This window comes from Macaca nemestrina, chromosome 15, assembly GCF_043159975.1.
Source record: "Macaca nemestrina isolate mMacNem1 chromosome 15, mMacNem.hap1, whole genome shotgun sequence".
In the NCBI taxonomy this organism is placed as follows: Eukaryota; Metazoa; Chordata; class Mammalia; order Primates; family Cercopithecidae; genus Macaca; species Macaca nemestrina.
This window is the reverse complement of record NC_092139.1, coordinates 114,537,637-114,555,052: the sequence shown is the minus strand read 5'-3', so window position 1 is coordinate 114,555,052 and position 17,416 is coordinate 114,537,637. Positions and strand designations below refer to the sequence as shown.

The 17,416-nt window shown below is 51.9% G+C and overlaps 1 protein-coding gene across 8 annotated transcripts in view; it reads right to left on the bottom strand.

Moving 5' to 3' along the window:
• The window catches only part of LOC105489792 (TBC1 domain family member 22A), a 414,387-nt gene that overhangs the window by 363,192 nt on the left and 33,779 nt on the right, over window positions 1–17,416 (bottom strand). For all 8 annotated transcript variants that reach the window (XM_071080773.1, XM_071080772.1, XM_071080767.1 and 5 more), the window contains one exon: window positions 14,362–14,538. In XM_071080773.1, coding sequence (XP_070936874.1) covers window positions 14,362–14,538 — 177 coding nt within the window. The remainder of the gene's footprint in view (window positions 1–14,361; window positions 14,539–17,416) is intronic.

Genomic DNA, 17,416 nt, shown 5'->3' with positions numbered 1-17,416 from the left:
CCCCGCCTGGTACGAGCTCACTACGTATTTTAATTGAATGAAATACTCAGAAATAATTTTCACTATTATTAAAGCATTCTTCTTCTACCCCGGGAACATGGAAAAGCCAATAAAAAGTTAAAGTAAAAACAAGATTTCTCCCTCTCAAGAGCAGTCACCCATTCTTAAATTTGCCAAAGCAAATTTAAAATCTCACTGAAGATAACTGTAAATTAAACGCTGCATACTAAAGATCAAAAACTGACTTTGCTAAATAGATCTTATTCTTTAATATTTGGCTTAGGTAATAGGGACAGAATTTTCAAGCACAGAAGCCCCAAGCCTAGAAAAGTTTTAATGACTTCTGATGGAATGGGCACACACAAGGAAATCTGTGTCTTATGAATTCAATATACACTTTATTGAGGAAATAACCATGAATAAACGGAAGAAAAGAGTGTACTTTAGTGAAGTATTTAATGGTCTGATCTGGAAGGTCATTAAAGTAAAGGAAGACGCAAATGAAACGCAGTGGCCTGCATACAGAAAGGCCTGCAGAGCCGCCTGGGAGACGAAGAGCGGACCGAGGGGCAGCGGCGGCTGCGTGAATCACCTCGCGGGCAGCTCCAGACACGACAGACTAACGGGAAGAGATCACACACACCACGAGGATCAACTGCAGCCTGGAAAGAGTCAAAAGAAGCATCAAACGGCTTGAAAGATCCAAAGCAAGAAAAGATAAATGCGAACATTAAGTCAAAACAAGCAAGATTTTGCCCATTGAGCCAGACCAAAGCCACACACAGCCAGCAGAAAGGTGGCAGTCCCCGCAGGGGTGGGCAGAGTCCCTGCAGGGGTGGAAAGAATGGCTAACGAGGCTGTGAGGCCAGGCAGCCCACAGTGTGACCGAGCCATGGGAGCCCCAGAGCCTGCACACTTCGAATGCCAGCCTCACATCTGGGCCGCCGTCATCCCCACAATTCATGGGTGCTCCGTGTCTCCTCAGCACCACAAGCCCGCCCAAACAGCCTCATCATCCTTGTGCCTGCTGTGCCCACAGGGTGTGCAGAGAAGCCAGCGCTGGTGCCAGGGAACCAGCAGGCAGGAGGAGGCAGTGGCACGGAAGAAGCTGCCACCAGATCAAGAAACGGCATGAGGGAGCTCCAAACAGCCACAGCTCAGAGCACAGCTAATTCACCTGCTGCTGAATTTCAAAGTGTCACCCCCACGTCACTTCCAGCCCTACAGCAGGATAATCACAAAGCACCAGAAGCCCGATTAACCTCCCCAAAGAGCAGCTCTGATCATTCTACTCCCTGCCCAGAACCTTCCAGGGCTCCCAATTGCACATAGAACAAAGACTTCCAGACCTTGGCAACCGCCTGGACCAATTCCTGGATTTTAGCAATGGGGAAACTGAGGCTACGGCGGGATTAAGCGGCTGAACGGTCTGAGGGTGGCATCCGCAGGATCTGAGCCCGGGATCTCAGCACCTCCTCTCTGTCTCCAGTGGCTTTCTCATGGCACCACAGCGGCCTCAAATCGAACGCCTTCACCTGGCGGGCCAGACCTTCCAAGAACTGACCCCGGCTGCATTTTTGGCTTTTCCTACCACTGCCTTCTTCTGAAACTGTCAGTCCTGCAGGGCGAGACTGGATGCTGGCTCTGACACACCTGGCCTCGAGTGCTGGCTCCACTAGCTGGGCAACCTGAGCCAGACACTGAGCTTCTGTAAGTCTCTAGGAATCGCAGAGGGACTGCACACAACGCGCTCAGCACACAGCTCCATACATTGCTACTGCTGCTGCCCTCGCCACTCAGACACCGCTCTGCCTCCTCCCCTCAACTCTCCGCTTAAGTGAGTCCCTCCCTGGGAGAGTCTTGCCCCATCTTCTACTATGGAAATCACACCCACGAGACAAGATGCCCCCACAAATGCCAGCCCTTAGAAGCTACACAACTCAAGTGCTCATCACCGTCCGGCACAGGGCCTGGCAAGGCAGGTACCTACTTGTGTCTGATGGATGAATGAAGAGATGGGAACCTTGCTTTCTTGTCACCTACGTCTCTCTGCTGGTTCCACCCCACCCCAGAATCCGTCCCTGACAGTTCCTCGCCACTCCGTCCAATGGGTCTTCCTGACCAGGCCACTGACAGGCACCACAGCCTGTCCACGTGGCCCAGTCACCACCCAGTGCCTGCATCTGGCCAAAACAAGCCTCACCAAATATCCAATGCCCACTGTCCCCTGCCCACAGGAACCTGAGGCCAGTCTGCTGCCCTGCACCCAGGGTACTTGGTAATCAGCCTGTCCTGGATGACAGCCGTGTGACAAACTCTGACACACAGCCTGGCCTGTGCCAGCCACGCTCCCCAAAGTAAGCCCAGTCTCTTTAATCATCCTGCACGTAAGGGTTCAGACTCACAGCAGCCCAGCTGCCCCCAAAGTACTCACATGAGGACAGAAGGACGGATTTGATGTCCCCTGTCTTCCAGGAGGTATCTGAGTTCTTAATGGAAGACTGTACCACCAAGGGGCGTCTAGAAGGGTCAAAAGCAGAGCTACCTATTCATTTGATTCTAAGAATAAAAACTCTCTGATTTTGTAATTATTGTTTAAAAAAAACAAAAAACTCCTCCCAAAGGTTAACTATCCGCCTATTCTTCTGCATGAGGAATACCTGAGCTGGCGGTTGTGCAGTAGTGTGAATGTACCAAAAGCCGCTGAACTGTTCACCACAAAATAGTTTATTGTCTGTTATTTGAACTGCACCTCAAGTTTTTAAAACAATTTTTACTTAAAAATTTGATGATTTTATGCCATTTTGACACTCGTAATAAAAGATGATTATGCCTATATACTAAATCTCACCTGTTCTCACGCTCTCCTATATACATTTTCCTTTTTTTTTTTTTTTTGAGTGAGAAAAGGGGCACATAACACTAATATGTTTTCATTTGCATTTTTAAAAGAATGGAGTGGAGTGAGAAATATATTACCATGTCTATATAAATCTACTTGAATATGCGCAGAACACTTGTGAAAGGAGACAGAAAGAGAAGGGTGGCTCAGGGAGCAAAGCAGATTTATTTGTCAGGCTGCAAGCCCTGAGGAACCATTGTAAATGTTTTCACTTTGTATAATGTAGCTTTTCCCATTAGAACCACTGGTAAATAGAGTAGAAATCAATGCTACCAGTTCCTAAACTGCAAGCGGTGAGCCCCGAGCATCTCTCCCTCCTCCAGAACACCCCGGAACACGGCTTCTGTGTGTGTGAGCTGATGTGACACGTTTTGAACACCCTCAAACAAGTCTACACTTTCATCAAGCATATAAATGAAATTTTGACTTAGATAAGCAATTTTAACAAGAATTTTAACTAAAGATCATTTTTAAAACATTATACAACCATTAAAAATGATGGTTATGAAGATTATAGCAGCATGGGAGAAGCTGATGATGCAATATTAACTGGAATAAAAGGACAACAAATGCCATCTACAGCTTCATGGCCTCCATGGAAAACCTGGGTGGGAAGGACACACAGGAAAAAGACGGTAAGAGCCCAGCAGCCGGGCAGAGCTCCATGCTAACCACTCCACAGATGGCCTCATCACAACTCCCAAGCACTATGGAGGCCTCTGTCATTACCCCATTCTACAAATGAAGAAACTACCCAGGTGGTAGATGTGGGAAGGGCTGGATAAACACGGGTTACTGCCGCTGCAGAGGTGCAGTGCCAAGCAGTGCCAGCGTGTCATCAAGCAAATGGCTTTGTCACACAGACGCACGCCTGTGCTTCTTCCTTCTAACATCAAACCCACTGTGCCTCCCAATCAGCTCCAAGCAAAGCAGCATTGGAGCCTCAGAGCAGACAGGACAGAAGTCCTCAGCACGGGCTGACAGGCTCCACAACACCGACAAGCAGGAGAGTTGATATCACCATCATTCCCACCACCATCATCACATTCATCATCGCCATCACCACCATCATCACCATCACCATCACCACCATCACCACCATCATCACCACCATCGTCATCACCATCACCACCATCATCACCATCATCATCACCACCACAATCCCCATCACCCCCACAATCACCACCACCATCACCACCACCATCACCATCATCACCATCACCATCATCACCACTATCACCATCATCACCATCACCACCATCATCACCACCATCACCACCACCATCACCACCATCACCACCATCATCACCATCATCATCACCACCACAATCACCACCACAATCCCCATCACCCCCACAATCACCACCACATCACCACCACCATCACCATCATCACCATCATCACCATCACCATCATCACCACTATCACCATCACCACCATCACCATCATCACCACCACCATCACCAGCACCATCACCACCACCATCACCATCACCACCATCACCACCATCATCACCACCATCATCATCACCATCACCACCATCATCACCACCACAATCACCACCACAATCCCCATCACCCCCACAATCACCACCACCATCACCACCACCATCACCATCATCACCATCATCACCATCACCATCATCACCACTATCACCATCACCACCATCACCATCATCACCACCACCATCACCATCATCACCATCACCACCATCATCACCACCACCATCACCACCACCATCATCACTACCACTATCACCATCATCACCACCATCACCATCATCACCACCACCACCATCATCACTACCATCATCACCACCATCATCACCATCACCACCACCATCACTACCATCATCACCATCACCACCACCATCACCACCACCACCACCATCATCACCATCATAACCACCATCATCACTATCATAACCACCACCATCACCAGCACCATCACCATCACCACCACCACCACCATCACCATCATCATCACCATCATCACCATCACCACCACCATCACCATCATCATCACCATCATCACCATCACCACCACCACCATCACTCCCACAATCACCATCACAGTCAATACTAATCCCTGAAGCCCTGAATTCTAAAGGGGAACAATCTTGCTACTGTTGATCCCCCATCGTTCCATGCTCGTGGTGAATTCTAATTGCTCACCACTCTCTTCCACCTTTCCTTAAAGAAATCCTCTTCCCTCTAACTTCACCTATAAAGTATCTACAGGATGCACCTGTAGAATCTGCAGTTGCACAGGAAGAATTTACGGTCACAGAACCTGCCAATCCTCTTACAAAATATACCAAAATTCTAGAGTATCCAGGCCATGCCTGGGGAGGAGCAAAGCCCTATTTGCTCTGCACACATTTGCTCGGCCAGCCCTGTGAAGTGGTTGAACCTCCCCTCCTCGTATCACCAAACCCAATTCCTTAATTGTATCTACTCGGGTCTGACTGGCCGAAGATCAGGACTATTCTACCCACTCCAGACCCAGGTGGGACCCACCAGCCACAGACGTCCCACCTCTGCCCCTCAGGCTCCGTCACTCTGTCCTCAGGCTTGGGTGACAACCCACCACCATACCCAGAGTCTCCAGAAAGTCAAAGGTACATTATCACATTTTTCTAAGTTAACACATTTTTAGATCCTTTTTTAGCTTGATTTTTTTTTTTTTCAGCTCAGTCTTACATGTCAGTTCTAATGGCCTGTGGTCAATCACTTGAACCTGGGAGGCGGAGGCTGCAGTGGGCCAAGATCAAGCCACTGCACTCCAGCTGGGCGACAGAGCGAGACTCCATCTCAAAATAATAAACAAAAAAAAAAAGAAAAATAAATAAATAGAAAAAGAAGAAGGACAGAAAGACATTAAGGAACCAGAAATGGGGGAGGGGGGTTGACAGACACACACATCAATCTCTGTGAATAGAAAACACAGTTGGCTGCCTAAGCGATATCCAACCTGTCCCACCTCTCTATTTCCAGAATCCTAGTTTGAAAGTGCCCATGGCCAGCCCACAGGCTTACCACCAGGAGCGGCCATGCGGCCTGGCTGTGAAGGGAACCCTGCTCTCCCAGTGAGAAGACGCTGCCCTGGTGATGGCTCCTCCCATCACCCCATGGTGACGACAACCCCTTTAGAGCCATGAGGAAGAGGCCCAGTGACTTGGAGCTTAGATCCTGAGGACATCACCGAGCCAGCGAACCAGTGCCAACAGCTACCTGCCTCCAGGCATCTTGCTGAGAAACTTAACCCCTAATTGCTCAAAAGTCCTTGCGTCTGCTTTTCTGTTACCTACAGCAAAAACGCATCTTCACGGAAAGCCCTGGATACAAGGCACCCTGTGTCAACTGGAAAACCAGCGATGCCCCACTCACCACTCAAGAACACGGGGAAGGAAAGAAAGAGACTGACCGCTGGTGGCTCAATTAACTCTGCCAGCATTTCCTGAGAATGTGCCATGCGTGTGCCAGTCACTGGAACAGGAGGACGAGTGACTCCAGCCACGGCCCAAAAGAAGCTCACAGTCTAATGGGCAGATGGACACAAACTCATACTGTCTTGGAGGAAACCATAATGGGAGCTAAGTTACAAGAAGAAAACGTTGTCCAGGGCAAGGAGCAATGAGTTCCTGGGGATCCTGCCATAGTCGCCCTACTTTCCTTCTTCTATCCCTCGCACAGAGAAAACACACACCACAGTCGCACAATTGCTCCAGTCTCTATTCAATATCCTCACCTACAAAAGAAATTATAAGAGAAAAAAAGATAAACATGTAACAGATAAGTTTTTAAGGCAGCTCCTTTAAAACCATCCCAAAGACTTATAAACTCTCTTTTAGCATTTGCTTTGAATATTACAGACTAAAAATCACCATTCAACAGAAACAAATCACCTGAAGGAACAGAGAAAGGTTTCCTATTAAACTGAAGATTACACTACTATGGATAGTAAATAAAATTCTCAATTTTCACCAAATCATATCTAATTTGGTTATTTTAAGCCGAGTGACACCACACGTACTTCAAATACCACATCGAGCAGGGAAAACGTCGCCCAGAAAAAAGGATGCCGGCAATGCCATGAAAGGGGGGAGCCAGTGTGTTCATCTGAGGCTCTCGCATGCCCTGCCTGAAGCCCAGATCGTTCTGCAGACGAAACGGCCGCTGAGAGCAATTTCTGCTAGTGAGCTCTGAAGGACTGGTAAGAACCGATTAAGAGGGAATAAATTAGAGGGAAAAAGCAAGCACAACTCTAGTTAATACAGCATGTGGAAACAGTGGCAATTTTGGTTTGCTGGTTTTATTATCTTTTCCATTTCTCTAACTTTCAATAACATTTCTGTTAACGATGATCACAGAAACCCTTTAGTGACAAAACGAGCAGAGGAAAGAAACAGGCGCAGCTCCTGTCGTAAGTGGGAACACACGAGCAAAAGCGGGCCACAGCCTGGGGCAAGCGTGGAGGGAAAGCAGAGGAGCAGTGCTGTGGGGGAAGCCACAGAGGGGAAAACGCAAACCCACAGCCACACGGTTGGAAAAGCCCATCCTTGGCTCAAGGAGGTACCATCACATTATTGCTGAGCTGCCACTGGATGGTAGTGTCACTTAGTTACCTAGTACATTTAAGAAACAAAGGAAAACCAGAGACAGAGGACCATGTATGCCCCAAAGGAAGGTGAGAAAAGTCTAGCTGAAGAGTCAGCGAACCATCAAATGGCAAGTGGCTACCATGTGACACTCACTGCAGGGGACTTGAGGACAGAGCAGGGCCAGCAAGGATCTGCGTGTGGCTGGGTCACTGCATGCACAGAAGGGCTGTGCGAGCGGGAGTTTGTTCCCTCCGCCCCGGGGCCTCTGCACTGGGCAGTTCTAGGTGGCCAGGGGGCTGCCTTCCTTGAGAAAGCCCTTCCCTGATAAGACTCCAGGACAAGGCCGAGTTAGCCAGAGCTTTCATCTTCCTCCCTCACTTTATTCTCTTCTGAGGCTGTGCTTGCCTTTCAGTAAGCACGCTGGACACACACAGGCACTTTCAGTAAGCACGCTGGACACACACAGGCACTTTCAGTAAGCACGCTGGACATACACAAGCACACACAAGTGTAAGGAGGCTGGACACACACAAGCACGCGCAAGTGTAAGCACCCCCCCACCCATAAGGCCAACGTGCCCTGCTGCGGTAACGAAGCACAGGCTGCAAGGACAACGCCTGGCCACTAGAGGGCGACGCTGGACGCCGACGGCCGGGTCGCGGGAATCAAGCGCCCTCCTGGCCTCGGCTCCTGGCGCCTGGCCCCAGCTCCCGCACCAGAAGCCAGGATCTCCAACGAGGCCCACAGGAGAGAAAACCGCCCCCGTTCCTCGGGCCTCCAACAGCACCGAGAATGCCCACTGTCTACACTAACCAGAAATGTGTGACCTGGAGGCTGGGAGCCCAGCCCGGGGTGACCCTGGTTCCCAGCCAGCTCTGCCCTCACTGTGGGGCTGGAGGGCAGCCGCCTGCTTAACCTTGTCTCAAGCTCCTCAGCTGTAAACCGGCAATAAGGCCAGCAATCTGGGGCACACAGGAAGGGGGTGGGGGTACAGAGCGGGGTCTGGTGACTGGTAACATCATCTCTACGGCACAGTGCCCAGCACAGAGTAAAGGCCCCCAACGGCTGTAACTATGTCATTATTTAAATACACGCTTTCCCTGGCTCTCTGTTTCATGAGGATGTGATTTTGTCTCCCCAGTGAAATGTCATCTCTGGAGTGTGTTCTGATTTCTGTGTCTATCGGCTGTTCCCCATCCCTACAGACCCCAGGCTCTAAACTATGGGGGTCCTGGCTCTCGCCTTCTTGCCAGTCTACCCAGCTCCAGATCCCATTAGCCCCTGACTCACGCAGCCCACCCCACCCACATCCCCAGCCCATGGCCTCCACTCTTGCCCCCTAGTCTCCCACCCTACTCTGACCCTCCCCCAGCCCCTCCCAAGAGCTCCCCAAGGACTCTGCCTAGTCCATGGCCACTGGCAACACCTGCTCAGAAGCAGCCATCAGCTCTTCCTGCCACAGAATAGCAACCACTTTCCCATGCTCTGCACCACACTTTACTCCCCCGGTTCAAAACCTCCCAGAGGCTTCATGCTGCGCTCAAAGTAAAAGCAGAGCTCCTTCTCCTGGACTTCTCAGCCCTGGGGACCAGGTCCCTGCCTGCCTCGCAGGCCTCTCCCCACACCCCACTCAGCCACCAGGCCAGAGCCTCAGCAACCCTTCAAGCACATGAAGCTCTATTGCCCGCAGGACCTTTGCACCTCTGGGCCTGTCCCTAGAATGCTCGTGCCCCCTCTTCAAATGCCTGCCTCCATGCAGATCTCGCCCCAGAAGCAGCCAACTGCAGGGCAGCGCCAGTCTCTACCCTCCACGTGCCTTGACTCTCCCCAGATGCTCCCTGATGGTTGTGGGGTTACTGAGTGAGTTCCTCACATGAGAATGTCAGCTCCTTGAGGGCAGGGCCCTTGCAAGCCTGGCTGCCGATCCCCCCCCACTGCCCACAACCACAGCAGGTGCCCAACAGAGCCTGGATGAATGAGTGACTCCACAAGAACTCCCGCCGACCTTCACAAGGACCCTGCAGGGCAGGTCTCCTGCCCCTCTACAGCTGACGAGACAGGGAGGTTGAGCCACTTCATGAGCAAGGACACGGCCAGCCATCACACTGAGAGCCTACCCCAAGGCCACACCTGCTTCCTCCTGTCACCAACGGCCCAGGCCCCTTCAGGGCTGCCCTCCCGCCATGGACACCAAGGGGGCATCTACTCATATAAGTACTCCCGAGGTGTACGGCTCCAAACTTCTGTTCATGCCCTCCCAACCCCCAAAACCCCCTCTCCTGCTGACCTCCATCTATCAGCACACTCTTATACAGCCCAGACTGGGTGCTCACCCCTCGGGGGAAGTGGAACACGGCCGTGGCCTGGCCCCACTCCTTGACAGAAGCGTAGTCATGCCTTCTGTCCTACTGTTTGAAAGCCTTGAGGGCCAGAGCTGAGCTCCACACACAGTTTGCCCTCCGAGGCCCCACTGGGGGGCTCTAGACAGCGGGCCCTAGATGGCCCTCAGGAAACTGCATGTACTGCAGGCTACCAAATCACACTACCATTTACCAGACACACGTGACCAACATGAGTGTCATTTTCTGGGGCTTCAAAGTAGGCAATCTTTGTGTGAGTAAATATTGAGCCAATGCTAAGAGCAAAATGAGCTGTTAAGTTCTATTTGCTACTTTCATCCCCAGGCTCATAACAGAGTGTAAGCTAAACAAAGAGAAACAGCACTCCGCTGGACAGAATGATATTCCGCAGGTAGACTCATTTTTGTAGGCACTTCTCACATCGGTGGTTTGCTTCTCCAACATTGGCAAATATTTGCCACTTATGTCTTTCATGTAATGTGAAGACAGTACATTCCACGGTCTTCCAAAGCTATCTCAACTGCCTTATAAAAACAGGCAATTTACTGGCAATGTTTTCTCTTGCCACTAAATGCAAATGCAGTAATCGTTTAACTTTGAAAGCTCTGCATTGAGCTTTTTGGTTTTAGATGTGATATTTACATAGAATTATAAAGAAAGAGAAAAACCCACAGTCCCCTCAACCTAACAAAATAACCTGATTTTTACACGGTAAAATCTAGCCCTACATACGCCCATCTTCCCAAAAGTCTTGAAAGCTTTACTTTTAAGTATGATTTTAATTTCCAAAAGTTGCTTCAATTACAAAGTCCTCCAGAATGTTCCAGGTGGGTACTCAGAGCCTGGCCCAGCACAGGGTTCCCATCAGGCAAATCTTGCTTTCATCAGCTGTCTCTCCACCACCTGCCTATTGCTGGAAACCACGGGACACAACCAGGACAACATCTGTAAGTCACCTGACTCGTCAATGACTACAAAAGTGACCATATACGTCAGCAGCGCAAAAATCAAGTGAGAAGATAAAAAGATTAAAAGGCCAGTTCAAATGAACATAACAACCACCATAAAAATAACTAACATTTTTGAGTGTTTAGTATGTGCTAGGCACTCTCTTAAGCATGTTATACGTACTATCTCATTCAAACTGCAAAATGAGCACTGCTTTCGTCATGCCTATCACGCAAACAAGAACTCTGAGATGCAGGATCATCACCAAGCTGGCTCAAGGTCACGTGGCGAATAACCAGTGGAGCCAGCTCTCCACACAGGCAGCCTGGCTCCAGGACCTGCTCTCCTAGGTGCAACGTGGTTCTGCATCCCCGCGCCACCCTGGAGGCACGAGAGCCAGCAGAGAAGGGGCGCTGGCATGCTAGGAGAGGAAGTGGCTAATACATCAATTACAAGACTCTACTCCGGCAAGCACGACCTACCTTTATTTCCTGTCTTGGTGGGTGACACTTCCACCTACCCGGTGCTCTAGCCGAAATCACAGAGTCATCCCCCACACTGCCTTCTCGCCTCACCCATGGCTAGGGATGCTCTGTGAGCGTCACCATCACAGAAGGAGGTTCAGGCGCCTGAAGAAACGTTCTCGAGTTGTTTGTAACAATAGCAAGTTTGGAATAACCTGACTGCCCATCCGCAGGGGCTGGTGCAGTCAAGTGGGGCACGTCCATAGGATGGCATGTTACAGGGCACTCCAGAGACTAAGGCGGTTCTCCACATACACCACGGGAAAATATATCATTCCTTTAAAAAGTGAGGTGCACAACCCTTACTGTGCAAGGGGAGAAAGAAAAACACCGTAGAAATGCACAGACCCCAGAGCGTCCCTCTACAGAACACTTCATCACCAAAGGAAAAAGGGGAGCTCTTCGGCGCAAAGAGCTGGCAGACGCCACCTCAGCCAAGTGATCGGAGTCCACGTCAATGCGAGGACCCACCAGCACCACGTGCCCCGCTGTGATGACCAGGAAGAACACAAATCCCTTCAGGGATGTTCCTGCCAAAAATTATCAACCAGAATCTCACCGTGGGCAAACACTAGACAAGCACAAACCAAAGGAACATCCCACAAAATCACTGGCCTGTGCTCTGCTAAAGTGTCAAGATCGAAATGCAGAGACAGGCAAAGCTGCTGCTCCAGGCTGATGGAGAAGGCAGAGGCATGACACCCAAATGGAACGCATGGTCCCCCACTGGAGTCTGGGCTAAGAAAAAAACAGAGAAAGGACGTTACGGGGACGACTGGCAGAATGTGACTATGGACTGTGGATTATAATAATAAAAGTATAAAATAGTACTGTGTCAATGTTCAATTTCCTGATTTTGACACCCGTGCTGTGATGATACTGAGGGAATGTCTCTGTGCTTAGGAAACAGGCAGCGAAGGTTTTAGAGGTAAAGGGATATATCTCCAACTGACTCTCAAATGGTTCAGAAAAAACACACACACACACACACACAAACAGGCACACACATGCAGAACGGTAACGGGCAAATGTAAACAACTGGTGATTCTGGGTGCAGAGCATATGGGAGTTGTTGGCACTATCCTTGCCAACTGTTCTGCAAGTTTGAATTGCATCAACATTAAACGTTTAAAACAACACATGCATGGGCCATCACTGGAAGGAGACACCTGGAACTGTGGAAAGGAAGGGAAGGTGGAGGCTGGGACAGGCCTCATTTTCACACAGACCCTGCTGTGCTGTGTCATGTTATAACACATGCAAGTGTTGCTGTTTCAAAAAAACAAACATAAGGAAGAAACAACCACCCGCTTTGAGAACGCTACGCGAGCTGTGTCCTCCTTGCCAAGAGACCTTCCAAGAGCCCTCCCCAGCCTCGGGAACACAGCTCCAGCCGTGCCCTCTGAACCGCTGCTTCTGCCCAGAAACCCTCTCCCTGCCCGGGGCCTGAGCATGAAGGCCCAGATGCTGCGAGCTCCTGCATGGCCCCTGCACGGCTCCTGCGTGGCTCCCGGCGGCCCATCCGCGTGCGCCACTCGCCACCTCCTGGCCAAGCCAGGCGTTGCACCTCCGGCTCTCAGAGTGCCACAGTGACACTGGCCGTAACTGTCTGATACAGGTTTGCCCCCCCAGTGAAGCAATCTCATGACCAAGGCCACATTCCGGTCCTCCCGAGAGTTCCAGCATCTAGCAAACGCCTAGCCAGAGTGGCGCTCCACAAAGATGAGATACGGAAAGGAAGGACGTGGATTCAGCACGAATGCCACCAGAAGAACTCAAAGCAAGTGCGTTCCACAGAGCCTGGCCACGGCAGTCCACAGGGACGCTGCGTGTGCCTGGAAGCAACTCGCACAGGAAGAGTCACGCTGGTGACTGTGCTCTGCCCTGCGGGCCTGCCCCTCTGCCCCAGCCTCACCCTTGCCCCTTGCAGGGCTCACAGCCTGTCACCCTCTGATGACTGCCAGCCCCAGGGCAGGAAGGTACAAAACCAGCAGATCGAGTTGATGGTCACCAGCGCTGTGCCCCCATGAGCCACTGTCTTCAGAATACTATGATGAACAAGGATGTCCACCTGGCCAGCCTCGAAGGGCTCACCAAGGGCGGCAATAATGAAGACTGCAATTGGGACAACAAGAAAACAGAATGGGCCAGGCGCGGCGGCTCACACCTGAAAGCCCAGTGCTTTGTGAGGCTGAGGCGGGAGGATCTCTTATGCCTAGGAGTTCAAGACCAGCCTGGGCAACACAGGGAGACCCCTATCCCTAGAAAAAATTGTTTAAGAATTTGGTGAGCGCGCTGGCACAATCCTGTAGTCCCAGGTACTCAGGAGGCTGAGGCAGGAGGATTGCTTGAACCCAGGAATTCCAGGTTGCAGTGCGCTATGATTGCACCACTGCACTCCAGCCTGGGCGACAGAGTAAGACCTTGCCTCAAATTTTTAAAAAAGAAAACCAAGCCAGGCACGGTGGCTCACGCCTGTAATCCCAGCACTTTGGGAGGCCGAGGCGGGTGGATCACGAGGTCAGGAGATCGAGACCATCCTGGCTAACATGGTGAAACCCCGTCTCTACTAAAAATGCAAAAAACTAGCCAGGCGTGGCGGCGGGCGCCTGTGGTCCCAGCTACTTGGGAGGCTGAGGCAGGAGAATGGCGTGAACCCTGGAGGCGGAGCTTGCAGTGAGCCGAGATCGCGCCCCTGCACTCCAGCCTGGGAGACAGAGTGAGACTCTGTCTCAAAAAAAAAAAAAAGAAAAGAAAACCAAAAGGAACACAAAATATATTTTCAAATTGCATTGGAAAAACACTAACAAAACATGTCTAGAGGCAACTATCAACACAAATTGCTACTACCTTAGTGACTTACTGACTTGAAAACATTACATGAACTCATCGCCTTCCTGCAAGGCGAATTACACACGGAAGCGCGTGCACCACCTAAGCCCACACGGAATCCTTTAAGATGTGATCGATTTCAGAAACGGCAAGAAATGTCTGTGTGTGTCCTCCAGAGGGCAGGGTGCTTACCAAGGTCTGTGTTGGGGCCGGCAAGCAGCTGCTTGAACTTGTCGAGCCGGGAGGCCTCTCTTTCGCTCAGTGCTGAGCTGCTGAGGGTGCCGGGGTCAGATGTGCCACCCAGCGTGACGGTGGCCGCGTGTGGGAGAGACTGGGACCTCTGCAGAGGGGCGGCATCGCTGGCACTTTCTGCAGGGGTGAGAGAACGGGGGTGAGGGTGAGGGCGTTCCTCTCGACCGCATGTTCCTCCTGGCTGTGCCACCGTCTCTTTGTGAACGCTGTTGGGTCACAGTGGTCCCTTCTTCCCATCACTGAGCAGTGGGGACCTCAGTTTCTTGAGCGATAACATAGAACTGACACCTTTGAAATTCACTGGCCTCACTGGCAGAGTATCAGTCCTCAGTGAAATGGAGCACCTCGCATAAAAGCAACACAATGACAGCCAGAAAACTCCAGGACCCCTCGGGCTGTGTTGGCGGTCAGGCTCCCACCAGTGCCTGGGGTGCAGGATCAGGGCCTTCCCAGGAGACACGACCCAGAGGGTCTGTGCAGGAGGGTATTCTCGGGTCAGCCAGGCCTGAGCGTAGAGGGCAAGTCCACGAGTTACCGTGAGGGAAAGGAGAAAGCCTGCAGAGGCGCTGAGGACAGGAGACAATGGTGGGGACACAGCAGGAACCAGGGCACTGCGAGGGCACTCACCTGTTGTCTCAAGGGCGTGCCCAACCCGCCACCTGCCTGGCCCTCCCTGGGTCTCCCCAGTGCCCTGGGAGGAAGGTCCCACAGGGACCCTCATCCCAAGGAAACAAAGGAAGCCAGACAAGTAAGGAATGGCACCTTCCCAGACCCCACCACAGGCAGTGACCGAGGTGGCACTAGAGTACAAGCTGCCCGCCCTCTGCTGCTGCCCACCAAGGCCTCGCTGACCCCCAAGATGGACAGGCCCACAGGGGCCTAAGCAGGAGGTGAGACAGCATGTCCCACCTAGCAACCCGGGACTGGGTCAGCCGAAGGGAAGACCCTAAGGCCCTCAGGTCACTCAACACGGCCACCCAAGACCAACAAGCAAGAGGCTGGGGAAGGCTCCAGACTCCTAGGTCTAAATCCTGTCTAGCTATCTCATCTTTCAAAAGCTGAAAATTAAACTAGAGTGAAAAATAAACTCCAGGAAACGGAGCCGGAGCACAGGCTGCAATTGACCGGCTGACATCCACTCCAGCAGCCGCAGGAGCAAGGAGGTAGGAGCTGCACTCCCCGCGCCCTCCTTCCCACACAGCGCCCCCATTTCCTTCATAACCTGGGGGTGGGGGAAAAGAATTCACACAGAAACCCTCAGGCTGTCCAGGAGCCAAGCAACCTATGGCTTCTGGGCAGAATGTGGTCCAGTTAAATTTCCAGCGAAGTCTGCTAAAGTGGGGGCATAGACTTCAGAGTACCTCCCTGTCTCCTCCCCCCATCCCCGCTGCCCACTCTCCCTGACACCCCCCAACCCCCGGGAGAATCTCCTCCCAGCAGCCTCAGCGCCCTTGCTGTGATTCCTATTTTGTAGCAGCCGCACGCCGAGCAGTGGGCTGGGGCCCCAGGCCGGGGCATCTGGCTCCAGAGTTCCCGCTGCCGGCCTTACCGCAGGGCGGGCTGACAACCAGCACCTGGGCAGAGGGGAGGACCATGGGTAACAGTGCCCCTGTCCCTCCTTCAGAGGCTGTTGCTTCAGCAGCACTGACAGTTCCTCAGAATCAACATTCAGCAGGAAGAGCAGCTGTGCACCGAGTCCCAGAATTAAAGGTGCTCAGCTGGACTTCCCTGCGATCCTTAGGAATGACTGATGTGGCTTCATCAGGACACGGAAGGGGCCACTCAGTCCTGAGCAGGGCCCACAAGTCCATGCCCTAGTGTTGCTGCAAAGTTTAATGAGTTTAGTATCACAGAGACGTGATACGGTACCTGCCGCACACTAAACGATCAATATACGGTATCACCGTTACTATACTGAAGTGCTCAAAAAAGTCTTGCCCAGAAAGCAAACACCGGAAAAGTGGCCAACTCCAAGGCAGGCGGTGGGGGCACAAGGCAACGAGGTCACAGGCTCCCTTCTCCCAGTGCAAGCTGTCTGGAGCATCCTTTGTTTGGCTCTTCCAGGATGAGGCCATCCCAGGGTGACATCCCACAGCTCCCCGACCCCGGTTGGTCGCAGCCTGAGCCTGCCTCTTGTCAGATCCCCCAGCCACACACAGTGTGGTCCTGCGGCCCTGGCCACTCTCAGCCTGACAGCACCCTGCATCTTGGGGGTGGGGGGTGGGGTGCTGAGAGGCTCACAGAGCTTCAATGTCAGCACCACCCTCCATGAGCAGATGAAGTCAGGGATCCTGCCAACTCCGACTCTGCCCAGGCTGAAGGGCGCTGCCCAGGATGGGCCTGCAGGAGGCGGTCAGTGCACGCTTCAGTCAGTCACCAGGTTTCCAGGCCTCCCGCAAAGGCCATCACCAGATTTCCACTTACAAGTTCAAATACTTTAAAATGTATTAGATTCCAAAAAGAAAACTGATCAAATGAAATCACGCACAGCGTTCTCAACTAATGAGAGCTGTAACATTTTAGAAGTTAACCAATTCCTGGAAAGTGGTTTTAAAAACTAGACCTAGGTATGAAACCTAGTTCTGCAGGGTTACCTCAGACTCTTCTAACAATCTCCATCTTCCCAGCCGGAAATGTGGGGAGAGCACCCTGGCCCCCCGAAGACCTTGGAGGGAGGTACCTATGAGGGCCTGTGGCCGCCCCGGCTAGCCCTCGCCCCTGCCCCTCAGCCCTGCCTCCCAACAGCACTGCTCACGCAAGGACACCCTGACCTCCTCGTTTAAGATGACACTCACTTGCCACTGCTCTCACAGCCACCGCGTTCCCACCCCATTCTCTGCCTCTCTTGACCATGGCACCTGCTGCCTCCCAGCACACTCTGTGCCCCCTTGCTGGCTGTGGGCAGTGCTGCATCCGTCCCTCTCACCAGAACGGACTTTCCACAGGGCACAGATGGACCTCAGTCTGTCCAGTGGGGTATCCCAAGCTCTGAAAA